This window comes from Fundulus heteroclitus, chromosome 20 (assembly GCF_011125445.2).
Source record: "Fundulus heteroclitus isolate FHET01 chromosome 20, MU-UCD_Fhet_4.1, whole genome shotgun sequence".
NCBI lineage: Eukaryota > Metazoa > Chordata > Actinopteri > Cyprinodontiformes > Fundulidae > Fundulus > Fundulus heteroclitus.
The window spans coordinates 19,837,795-19,851,596 of NC_046380.1; the positions used below are offsets into that span (position 1 = coordinate 19,837,795).

The window sequence follows — 13,802 nt, forward strand, 5'->3', positions numbered from 1 at the left end:
AAGCGCTGCCCCCTCGAGTCTAGAGGTGGTATTGCACGCATAAGATTAGGATTTCCCTGTTAATGTCCGTACGATATATATATATATATATATAATTATATAATTATAATAATTATAATATATATATATAATTTAATTATATAATATATATATATATATATATATATATATATATATATATATATATATATATATATATATATACAAACAAGCTTTAATGCCAGGTATATATAAACATACAACAATTTTAATTATGGATTGCACGGTGCTCACGATGTGCTTACTTATCATACAGTCACATAATAAGGTTATGGTAAAAATCAAACACAGTTTGTACACAGATGAACATGCAATAAATAAGCGGGAAAATTGAGGCATGACGTTAATGCAACGGTGCAATGAGCAGAGCGCAGTGGATGCGGGAGTAAATATTATTTCAATTGTTGGTGTTATTATGTACATGTTGGAGGTGGAAGTGATGTACAGGTGCACTTCTGCATGCAAACATACGTGTCCACAATGTGATGAGTGCAGAGAACGGAAATGCTGGAATATTTGAAAACGATATACAGTGTTATGAGGTAGGTGGATTTTTGTATACAGTGTCAATATGAACCGTATGTTATCTAAGTCAGCTGTTCATTAGGCCAATGGCTTGTGGGAAGTAACTGTTCCCAAGTCTGTTGGTTTTGGCGTACAGATTTCTGTAGAGCCTACCAGAGGAGAGAAGTTGGAACATGACCAGGGTGAAATGGATCTGCAGTGATGTTTCTTGGCTGGGGGGCAGACTGAGGGAGCTCTTTCGGGAAGTCCATGATTATCTCCACATTTTTGAGTGTGTTAAGCTCCAGGTTGTTCTGGCTGCACCAGAAAGTCAGCTGCTCCACCTCCCATCTGAAGGCCGACTCATCACTATCCCAGATGAGGCCGATGACCGTTGTGTGATCAGCAAACATCAGGACTCTGACAGATGGGTCCCCTGAGATGCAATCCTTGGTGCAAAGGGAGATGGGCAGTGGGGAGAGCACACACCCCTTGAAGGGGAAAAGGGCAGCACAGAGCAGAGGACAACCATGCAAACTCACACTCATCCTTAAGGCCAATTTAGAGAGACCCATTAACCTAACAGACAGCTGGAGCAGCAACCAGAAGAGAAATAGTAACCTCCACACACACACACACACACACACACACACACACACACACACACACACACACACACACACACACACACACACACACACACACACACACACACACAAAAACAGGCTGGGACTATAACCTTTTTTTTAAAGAGTCCTTCTGAACCTACCTTACAAGCAAACATTTGTTCTTTGCTTCTTGTCCCCCCACATTGAATAGACAGTGTAATATTATGTTGCTGCAATAATAATCCTATTTATCTAAAAGGATTCTAGACAGTAGCCAGCAGTGGTGCAAGTCACTCTTATACCTAGTCTAAAGCTTTTTGTATTTTTTGAGGATTTTGCGATTAAAATTTCTGAGCTTTGGATTGTTTTTGATTGTTTATTTGTCCAGGACTTTTACTTTCAAGCTGTTAAAAGACCCCAACACACATTGACAAATGTGTGTAAAACTAAATTTGCAACAAAACGTGACAATAATAAAACAACACGACTCAAAATAACTATAGTAGCAGTAAAGTGGCCAGTCATTTATTGAAGAATTTATCAATCCCCTTTTTTTTTCTTGGTTTTTCTTCTTTATACTTTAGTCCTCTTTATAAAAATACATTTGTTAACCCACTAATTATTATTTTTTATGATTCATCGTTTTATTTATCCATTCACTGGCTTCTTCAAACACACGCTTTGGCTGTCCACACCCTTTAACCAACGTTATCTTTGACCGTGTGCCCAGACAAATGAGTGGGAGTATTAGAAGCTGTTAAAAAACAGGCAGAGGCGTTACCTTGTGATTGGGGTTTAAATTATGTTTAATAACGGATTATTATGTTGTTTCCGGATTTATTCTAGAACATTTTTGTTCTGCAAAAAGAAAGACTATAAAACTTTCTCTGCTGAGAAGCAGCTGGTGCTCGTTGCTGTTTGATGGATGAATCAGTGACACGCTGTGCCTGTTTTTGAAATGCCCCTAAAACTGTAGAACCTACCCAGCACTTTGCTGTCGAAGAAAAAAAAAAAAAAAAAAAAAAAGCACCTCCCATTTTAAGAGAGGGGTGGCTCGACGACCAGAAGCTAAATTTTGCAGATCCGTGTTGTTGAGAGAACAGTTAGTGATTTTCATGGTACACTACGTCCGCAGACGTCTGGATTTCTTGACGTCAGGAGAAAAGTCTGAGCGCATCCAGCGCTGCGCATAAGCTCAGCAACCACATCTCTCCCAGAGGAAAGCAGGGCACCGCACAGCCACAGATCGCCATTTAGGTACGTTCCTTTCCAGCTGCAGCTTTAATCAAATGCACTATCGTGTATACTTTTGTTTTTTGTTTCTTTCTTCTTTTTTTTAAGCGCATCATTTGGTGCGCCTCCGTGCCCGCAGCATCCCGATTTAACCTAAAGATGCTTACATTTGACTGCCATACCCTTGAGCGCTGCAGTATATGCAGGCTGCACTCCCACGCCGCCTATTCTTTCCACATAACGAGAATGGATTTCATGATCACCATCCTAAAAAAAAAGAAAGAAAGAAAAACAGACATATTTAAGTATTGGGTATGGCACCAGCCAATGGCTTCAGTTCATTGCACGCAAACTCCCTTTACTTGCATGTCATTCACGCCCTGCAGCCCTAATGCAGAACAGGTTGGTAAATGTTACTCAGAGGAATTCCGTTTCCACTTGATGAGAGCTCCTGGAATGCAAGTCTCCCGTATCTCATTTTTCCCTCATGTTTTTATATAATGTTTTTTTTTCTCCTCCCTCAGGCCAGGGGAACTGTTTGAAGCTTTAGATGTTAAATATAGCACAGGTCCTCCAGCTTGTGCCCGCCTCTACTGACCATGCGTTTGTTTTTGCGACGGTATACGGTCCCTTTCGTGCGAGCCTGCCTGCTCCTCCATTGCCCTATACTTTAGAAGCTATTATTAGTTGCTATTTATTGATGAAAGCGGGGCTGTCAGCAGAAAGATCTGCAGTTATTGTGTGCCACTTTGAGGCGTCACTAATTGAGCACTGTGCGCGTTTTTTTTTTTTTTTTTTTTTTTTTTTACTAGCGCTGGTCTTCATGTTTGTTAACCTTTAGTGGGTTTTTCCCACAGGCACAGTGTCAAATAAAAAAATAAGACAGATAATGAGCCAGTGTTTGTTTTACACATACATCTTCAAAGAAAGCATTATATGGTTATTAACCAAATGTTTAAATTATGTGCCCTAAACCAAATACACAGTTAAACAGTTGCACAAGCTGCACAAAAAAAAAAAACACATTAAAAAAAACACTGTAGTTGCACCAAGTTTTCTATTATTTATTTTTACATTCCTTCAGTAGGGGGTGAGGACCCTCTTGTGTCGTGCACAGTGTAAACACCATAAGAAAATGTAGCCATATCTTACAGTTGACTAACAGCAAGTTGCAATCTCATTTGTAGCTTCTTGTTTCTTTTTTTTAATAAGAAATCTTGACTGTATTTGACACTTTTGACACAAAATCACACCCTAACTGTACATTCTTTATTATAGAGAATGCGATTTATAAAATTTGTAGAAATAATTTAGTCTGGCTGGGGAAGGGGCGAATAATGTCACACCTTCAGTTCGTTTGGTTCACTCTCTTTCTGCGCTTTTCAAAAAGCAGACAAAGCTAATTGTATCACCCGTCACAGGCAAGGGAATCCCTTTCTCCCTCTGGTTTGCTAGATAGTCCGTTTGGTTTCTCACTGTAAGCAAACCACGCAAAAAGGATCACTTTTAAGTGAACCAATGATGTTTTGAAGTGGACCTGTGTTCATTTGTTTGGTTTGCACAAGATATCAGATGAGCTTTCGGACCAGTGAAGCAGAGGATCTGAGAAAAGTAGCGGCGGAATGTAAGCCTCTTTATTTGTTAAATCACAAAAAGCGTTGCAATGCTTTTTTTTTTGGTATCAAGTCAACCTTAGATTAAGATAAGCATGAGTTTATATGCAGGGTCCATAAGGAAGGGCCACCCTGGCAACATTCATCCAAGAATCGTGAGTCTCGTAGATTTGGAAATATAAATCGGTGTATGCAATAGATATAAATATGGTTACCACACCTAAAAACAGCACAGATAAGAGTCAGGTCAGAGGATGCTGTGAAAGTTGTTCTGTTAAACGAGTGAAAAGGTAATGTTAAAGGATTTACAGGCATATGTTTCTGTCATAACATTCTGCCAAGAAACCTTCTAAAAGTCACAAAATTGTTTTTATAGTCTAACTTCTCTGTGGCACACAACTATCCCTGTTCTTGCATTACATAGCAATAGTGTGTAAAGCTTCATTGTATGAGCTCCTATTGTTATTGGAGAATTCTTGTTGCACTCAGTTTGTCTTTAAAGTCAGAGTCTGGTTCAGAGAATGACGTCTCACCTGATTTGAGCGCGTTCTGGGGAAAGGGGATTTGCTAGCTGTTGTCGTACTAACTACAGTACTATTAATACAATGCTCCAATAACAACATTTTTCGACCCATTTGAAGCATGCAAGCACTGAAGGAACATGCCCATAAATAGAAGACGCATGTGTGCCACTGTTAAGACACAGCCACATTGGATGCAGACTTTGCCAGTTACCATTTCAAGCTTCAGGGGGAGTTCCTGCCCTGTTTCTGAATGGGAAATCACAACATCCGACTTCAGAGCACAAATACGATGCTCCATAATTTTTATTCTCTTCTTGAAAGACTTTTCCAACATATTTTTAATGTTTAGACATAGAAATTAAAACAAGTATAGTGAGTTACGATCTTGAACATGAGGAATAATGTGTACAGATACGAAACTATGTCCTTTGAAAAAGCAAAATCATAAGAAGTTGCGATAATTGGGCACAAAATATACACTTTTTTTTTTCCAAATAAACCTTTAAATAAAAACTTTGAGAGAAATCTCCACTCAGTTTGAGTTGATTACGGGTTACATTTAGCACTAGCTTCTGGATGTAAAATTGATCCGCTCGTACACGTGGCTATTTAAAACCTCACTGTAAACAATCCGAACCTGTTCTTTCTGCCCTTTTAGCTTTAGTGTGGCGAATCCGATCAGCGTTGTAGGATGCCTCTTGGAGAGGATGGAAATGGATGGAAGAAGAAGACATCAGACATCAAAGAACATTATGACTTCAAAGAAGTGCTGGGAACGTAAGTAACATAACTGTTTAGTTAAGTTTTCATACTTAACCTGGATGACCACCCTGACAAAAAAAGCACCTTTTGATTTCAGCCGTTTAAATGTGTAATATATGCTTATTGGGCTCAAGAACCGGTTCTAGCGTACATGCATCCATCCATCAGCATGGAAAGGCGCAACGATGCAGATGAACAGACTGTGAACCAGTGTATCTGCTGTCCAGGGAGAAAGTAATGCTATGAAAATATGACATTGGCATCATTTATCTTTATTGGACCATTTCTGCAGAGGCCTCTGCAGAGATTCGCTCAAAGCATTTCCAAAACTAATCCTAAATGATATTCATAGCTGGATACCAAAATAAGTGTATATGCAACTCGCACACAGACACACAGATGAAGGGACAAAGAGGATGTTTTCATCCCGTCAATCTTTGCTGTCAGGGCTGTAGGATTTGAGCCGGGACTCTGGAGATTTCGGGTCAAACATCTTGCTCTAGGCTCCAGCCTAAAACTGACCCCGCTGTTTCCCATATAAACTCACACATCACTCTCACCCCTCACACAAAACTGTTTTTATTACCCGATGAATGGTTAACTTTTATAGTTTGAATAGTGTGAAGAAAGTAGTTTAAACTAAGAATCTGGGTTAATGCCTGGACTTTAACACATAAAGACACACTTTGATTTAAATCATTGCACTGCTGTATGTTTAAGGTCACTGTCCTGCTGGTAAGGTATGGTGAGGTAGGTTTATTTATATAACACTTTTCAGTAACAAGACGATTCAAAGTCCTAGTCTTTTGCAGCTTTTAACAAGCTTTTTTCCAGTATTCTCCTGTATTTAGCTCCCTCCATCTCCCCATCAATTCTGACCGGCTTTCCTGTACCTGCTGAAAAAAATCGTCCCCTCAGCATGACTATGCATCGCAATGTGAGCCACTATGTGTTCCCGCCACGTCCAGCGTGACGTGCAGGGTCAGTTTTTGGCCAAATACGGAGTATTTTTCACGTTGGGTTGCACCTGGCCCAAGGACCTTCGTTCATGTGTTTGTTGATTGTTGCTGCCCTAGCCATGCTGTTGCAAAAACTCAATTTACTTTTTAAAATCGTTTTGTATCTTTCCACTATGTAGACATTTTTAGTTCCTTGGAAAGAGTAGTCGGCTTTTAATTTTCTTGCATTCTGACTTGCTGCCAAAGCTCAGATTCATCGATAAGACTTGGCTCTGTTTTCAGTGGCGTATCAATTTATGAAGTAAAAAAATAATAAAATAAAACAATAAGTAAACGTGTTAGATTTTGGAGCATGCTGCATGATGCAATCCGTAATTTTGTGTTTGTGCTCCATCTCGTATAGAAGGCCTCGCTGAGTGTGACAGATAGACGCAGAAGCTCTTTAGAGTAATAAAGACCAATGGATGACATTAATGAAACTGCTGCAATTAACCCGCAAAAAAAACAACATTTCAGTCACATAATCTGCTGCTGAACTTTACTTCCCACTGCTCTTACACCGACCCTGGCAAGATTATGTTTTTGCCACCTGGTCAGTTTTTCTGAAATTCAGAATAAGCCTCGATTTAAGCTTCCCAATTTTTACGAACTGCTGTATTAATCAAAAATCAGTGGCATAAAGTAAAGTAAAGACTCTTGATTTTCGCTTCCCAAGAGGGACGGGACTGAGTCCAGATGGCCAGGGAGCAACTCCCCACTCCCAATCTGTGTACAGGTGACCCTAGCGCATGCCCACCTGTCATGACACGATGCCGCCATATGTGGTGAGACCGTTTTTATCTCATTTTGGAATCACACCTGCTTCCCCTGGAGAGGCTGGACAGAATCACACATTAATTTCTGCAAAACACTGGTCCAGGTCCAGGAAAGGGAAAAAGCAGTGGATCAAATGAGCCTGATGTCTCCCATGCTGAAAGAGAACAGCAAACGAGACTCCAGTCATCTATCTATTCGTTTTAACAAGCTGTAGAGTGGATAATTTATGTTCATTTGTTCCAAGATTCAACAAAAAAAATTTTTTTTTTAGGGAAACTTTAAAGTAATGAGTGTCATTTAAATTAGAATTCAGAGGTTATATAACAAGGGTTGAATAAGTGAATTGCCAGGATACCCTGTTTCCTTATTTAAATAGGAAAAAAGATTAGAAAAAGCTGCATAAATATTTTTTCCGCTCCTGTCGCTGCGTTTGGACCTGGCAGAGGGCAGAATTAAATGCATTGATGGAAAGCTCCTTATGCTCAGAGAAAAAAGATTATAGAGGGGCTTTATCCAGGAACTCAGTGTGTAAAGTTAATTGATTTATGTTGAAATATTATTTTCAGATCCGGCTAATCCCCACAGTTCTACCTCTGTTTGAAATCCAGTTTAGGACAAACTGTCCTCATAGAAGGGTTAGCAGATGGGGAGGGGGGGGGGTACCCACTTTATTCAGTTACGTCTCAGTGTAGAGGCAGTTTTTCCACTTTTCTTTTGTTATCCTAGTGAACAGTTGTTAACATTATGGTTTGTTCAAACTGAAATGATGGAAGCTCCAATTCAACGAAGATAATCTGTCCTGCTCAAATATTCAGCCTTAGTCTGTGAGATGTAGATGTGAAAAGGTGGACCTGTATGTTACATATTTCCATTGCTTAGTTACTGCCTTCATACAATAACTCAAACATCAGCGATTTGTTTTAGCGTTAGATTGAATTGAATCACCCCAAGAAGAAGCCAAGTAACCATTTAAGGTGTCAAGCAATTAAATGCTTTTCTTGCTTTGATGACTTCTTTCTCCAAAGGTTTGGCCTGTTGCAGGAAATATGATCAGTAAATTGTTCACCAATGAATAAAATCACTGTGCTTTATTCTTGATCAAATTTCATGCAGGACCAGTTAATGTTGTACAATTTGTGTTTCAGAAAGAGAGATAACTTTTGATAAATAAATCTGGGGAATTTTATCATCTGTATAGGGATGATATCCCTATAATGTCAGAGCATTTATCATATTTAAACAGAATAAACACAAAGACAAAAATTAAAGGTTGGACCTGTCAGCAGACAGAAATGTTTTGTAAATTCTTTAAAAAAAAATGTTCATAGTATGCAGTTCTTTAGCACATCACAAATCTTAAAACCATTTATATAAAAATTGTGACTGTTTTTGAACTATTGAAAAGAAATATTTTTAAGCCCTTGTCCTTTTTCTTTTCTAATTTTCTTTTCGGAATAGTTCTTGTTGAATCAGCATATTTTCTAACATTTTTATCATCCATTCAAAAACCCAGAAAACTACCCAAATAATGCTCTCTCTAACAAACCAAGGCCTGTATGTGGCGCTATAACACATCAAAAACAGAGAAAGAAGTTTAGAGCATCAAAGCCTGCAAGCTGCGAATGATCTGAAAGAAATGTTAACACAACACCCACCGTGGTGGCGCTAAAATATTTTTGCATTACTCATTGTTTATTGCAGTAACACAGCGTGTAAAGGTGTCCAAAGGGGTTTGCAGTTTTAGTGCCAGTAAGTTCAGTAGCATCTGCTTTAGCATGCCTCTCGACTTTGTTGTTGTTTTTGTTAAAGTTACATTTAAAATGATTGGGATCAAGGGCTACAGTAGGGCCCACAACATCATCATACTATTACGGTGATGATTATTATGGGAAAAAAAACAATGGGTGTCGTTCCCAGATTTTTTTCTCCCCCCAAAACTTTCTCGAGGCCAGAACAAACCTCACCAAAATACTAGAACTGCGATCAGTTGTCAACTGGTTCAAAGCCCAAACTAATTCACGAACGGTGGCAAACTGTGTGGAGGGGTGGGTAGAGTGGAGATGCTCGCAGGTAGAATGAACACAACCTTAGCATTAGCATTGCAGCTAATGTTTATGAAGTGCAACTGTAGCTTTAAGAATTAACTACAAAATAAATTTCCTTCATACCATCCCAGTCGCAAGAAATGGGTGGCGGAGTGGTGGGGGAGTACTATCCTCCATCTTCCCCCAAAAACTCGCACAACTCACTCGCTTTCTTCTTCCCTACATAAAAGTAACTTTTTATATATACACACATTTCATCAGGCACAGTGACTTTTTTTAAGATGCTATTTCAAGAAGGCACTGCAATTTCAACTTTCTTGTAAGATCATGCAATGCAAAAATAAAGCTTAAAATGATTTTAGGTCGCAACAATCACAAAAAAAAACATTCCAACTTCCTGGAGGGACTGTTAAGTGTTTTCATCTAGATTCATCCTTTAAATGTTATTTTTCCTTTTAAAATAAAACATTTATGTCGTACAGACATATTCGTAAATTAGAGAAACAAAGGAATACGACTGTGTTCTGAATTAAATTAACTTTTCCTTTTGGTTGTAACGTTAGATGTTTATTGTTGGATGTAAATATTCGGAGTAAAAGTGTGGTACGAGTGCAGGGACCATGTTTTCAGACACCGGGTTTCATTTCACAGCCTTTTTTAAAAAGGTACAGAGGTGTAAATTACGGAACGGGTCGGTTTTAAGAGCTACCTGAACTCTTCAGGTGGATAACCAGTAAGAGCTTCAACTCTGTGCCTGTGTACTTCTGAACGCTTGCTGGAAAGCACTTGTGCTTGTTGGTTTGTCTGCGGAGGTAAGAGGCTTTGGCAATTCATGATTTAAGAGGAGTTAGAGGACAAATTGGACAATTGTTAGGAGAGGGAAATTTCCAAAAAGAGTTGGAGATAAGATGTAAAGTTTTTAGTAGACTCTGATGGACTGGCAACCTGTCCAGGGTGTACTCCACCGATCACTGGAGATAGGCACCCCTCCTACCTTGCAAGGATAAGCATAGAGTATAGACAATTGATGGATGGATAAATAATTCAGTAGGTGCTAGATGATTGTCAGTATTGACTGGAAACTTTATTAACTTAAGACCACTTTATGCTTTTCAATCCCCCTTTGTATAAGCTGTTAGAGCCTTGCCAAGTTACACATGCACTTGTCTTTGTACTTTGTTGTACTATTTCCTTCCTCTACTTGTGGTTTGACTCAAAATATCTGTCACCTGTGTGTTTTATCACCGTCAATGCGTTGTCGTCAGGTACCCACAGCAGACTCTCGCCAACAGGCATTGATGTCAAAGTTTAAATCATGCAGATGTTAATTTCAAGCGGAGTTCTCGCTATTTTCAAACCTCGTTTCCATTTTTGTCTGTTTGAGTGATGCTAAAAAGAAAGTCAATCGCCTGGTAGCTATAGTGTTTTAATCTAGAAATGATTTGGTCTTAACTAGGCTCTAAAATTTAGTAATGGCAAAACCACATACCCCAGGTTCTGACATGGTTTTACTTATAATAAATAAAAATGGTAAATCTTTAAAGGAATTTAATTTCATATTTCAGTTTCTAATTCATTCAAAATCACAGAGACCACAGCTCCATCACAGACAAATAACAGAGGGTCGCACAGTGGCAGCAATGTTGCTTTGAATCAAGAAGGTCCTGGGTTTGAAAGACAAACTCCCTAACTCGCAGAAGTGCCACGTTTATCATTTCAAACCAATACGCAAATATAAACAACATGGGAATGTCTACAAGTCATGCCATTTAGGAAGAAAACTGGTTTTTGGTGCCATTGAGGAAGATATTTTGATGAAAAATGTCCTTATCAACTATTGAAGGAAAAACAAAGGACCCTGTGAATATGCTGGCTAAAGACCCAAATACAAATGCTTTATACTGAATTTTACAGAAGGTAATATCAATGAGCGTGTCCACCTTTTACTCACAGTCAGGGGTTTTGATGTGGACAAATTGTGGTTGGACTCCATTTCAGTGATTTGGCTCCAATATCTCATGAGCTATTGGATTGAAAACAAATAACGTTGTACCTGCTGATCATTCTGATGCTTTAAGACGGGCCATAGAACCAAAGTTAAAAGCATACTCATTTAGCCAAAACAATTGACACAGTAATTGTCACCTTATGTGTTAGTGTCAATTTAATATAAGTAAAGCACCCACCGGGGAACTCTCGAAGACACACAAACAGTTCAGCAGCTCTGCAATCGTACCTCGAACACTGTGTGACAGTCATAGCAAATTGAGAATGTGTGAATCAATATTTGCCCATATAGGCAGCTGGGATTACAGCGTCTTCACCAAGTTGTGTGTGCCTGGTTGTGGGTGTGTGTGAGTGTGAGTGTGTGTCAGACAGGGACTCATGCTGTGCTGCATGTGTTCATGGTGTGCCGATGGCCATGGGGCCGATGGTGTCTGTCCGTCCGTCCGTCCGTCATGCGGAGTACACGAGGAATAAGTGAGACCATTGGTCAAAAAGGCAAAACAGATCTGGACCTGGCAGCATGACAATGACTCCAAACACACCAGCAAATCCAACAAAAACTGGCTGGTAGTTAAGAAAATATAAGAAATGGAAAGTCCAGGGTTGAGTCAAAGCCCAGATCTTGCTCTTAGTGAGATGCTGCGAGGTGACTTTAAACGGGACGTACGTACAAGAGACATCTCAGAGCGGCAAGTGAGGAGTGGAAAAAACGTTCCTCAGACTGACGGCAGACCCTGACAGATGGTTACAACATGCATTTCTCTGAAGTTATTTCAGCAAAAGGGGATAAGACTAGCTTTTAGGGTTTAGGGTTTCTTAACTTTTTTCCTTGGGTACATTTTGATTAAGTTTTGATTTCCAGGGGTAATTAAACAAGATTTAAAAACAAAATCCATAGGTGAACATTTCTTTTGGAAAGAAAATGAATCTTTCTTTGAAATGAAAGGTTGCTCGGAGCACAAATTTATACTGTTTCTAGGTAAATTAATATTTAGTTGCAAGCTAGATTATAAATAAAAAAAAAAACAATACACATTGGATAATAAATATAGTAACTTTGTTTGTGTTGCTGAGTAAACCAAACTGGGTATATTTACCAGCATCATTCTCCGAAATCCTTGCGAGAGTCAAAAAGCCTGACACTAAATCAGGAAGCCGGTTGTTCATGGATGTGTTCACACATACACACACGTTTCTTCTGTTGCCATTAGACACTGTGTAATTAACCATCCACTTGCTCATTTCTCCTTGGAGACATAGTAGGGGTGGGCTCTCGGCGGATTTGGGAGAGAGAAACGCGAAGGAGGAGAGGAAGCTACTGTAGCTGCTGCTCTCAACTAATGAGATTTTGCGAAGACTTAATGTGCACTTCGTACAGTAACGCCTGATAGACATAAAAATAGATAAATGGGGAGGTTTGTGCTACAGTCAAGCCTCGATTATTTAAATATTTAAATAATGCAGTTACACCATGGCACAACAGAAACTAATTTAAAGCTAGTGGCAATTTCTGGCCCTCACTTTAATAACTCCCTGTTACATAAAAAAAAAAATGTTTTACATGACTCACTGGTCTCAAGACTCATAGTTGATGCATCTGTCAGATCGACTGTTTATGTGACCATGAATAAAAATGTCACAGAACAGCTTTGATATGTTTTTTTTTTTCCAGAAATATACTGTTCGTTAGAAAGATAAAAGAAAATAGATTTTAAAGTGTTTTATGTTTTAAATTGAGTCCAGACTTTATTGTGTAGGTGGAGTTAAACATGGCAATGAACCCTCCCGGTCTTACAATGATACAAATGTGTATATGTGTCTATTTTTTTTTTTTTTTTTTTTGCTATCATAAAAATCTACAAATGAGCAGTGATAGCATTTCAAAAGAAAATCTGACAAGTTTATGGCACCTTGTATATTGAGATTTGCGTTACTGTGATCATACCAGTGCTGCGGTGTTCTTGGATGAAATCAGATTAAAGCTTTCAAGCTTTACATCCATCTCAGAATATTTCATACGGAAACAATAACAGTTCTCTTGTAAGCGTCTAAAACACGAGCAGTTTTCTAAAATCTTGATTGAGCAACGTATTTTGGCTTGTGGCCTTAACTGGGGTCATCTGTTCATATATTTTAAGGCAGCACCTCAAACAGTGTTTCCTTGTGTGACATCATGGGATAATCAAAAGTAATTAGCCAAGATATAGTGGATCCTACAAATGTTTGATTCATCCTTGGGCACGATTTCCGGAGGCCTGAAGGTACCACGTTCAAACAATTCTACTAATATTTATAAATCCACTGCACCAAAAGCTTCATAAAAAGATTGACTTCACTTTCCAAATGACTTCAGACTCAAATATCTTTTCAAAGATATATTCGGAGACGTGCTCTGGAGTCTGACAAAAGGGAAATTTAATAGTCTGTCCCAAATGACCATGAATTTGGAAGAAAAAAAGAGGAATGTTGCAAGCCTGAGAATATAATCCAAACTGTGACGTACGATGGTGGCAGCATCTTGTTGGATGGGTGTTTGCTGCAGAACGGACAGATGCATCATGAGGGAGGAACATTATGTGGACATACTGAAGCAACATCTCAAAATGACATCAACCAGTAAGGTGAAGATTGACCACAACTGAGTCTTCTAAATGGCAAATTGCTCCTAACCTGACTTCGCCAGATGGATTTG

General features: G+C 38.9%; 1 protein-coding gene across 1 annotated transcript in view; it reads left to right on the forward strand.

Annotated features, from left to right (window-relative positions):
* Positions 1-2,188: 2,188 nt before the first annotated feature.
* The window catches only part of camk1a (calcium/calmodulin-dependent protein kinase Ia), a 41,536-nt gene continuing 29,922 nt past the window's right edge, over positions 2,189-13,802 (forward strand). The window contains exons 1-2 of the mRNA XM_036151690.1: positions 2,189-2,408; positions 5,180-5,298. Coding sequence (XP_036007583.1) covers positions 5,213-5,298 — 86 coding nt within the window. The 5' untranslated portion in view covers positions 2,189-2,408; positions 5,180-5,212. The remainder of the gene's footprint in view (positions 2,409-5,179; positions 5,299-13,802) is intronic.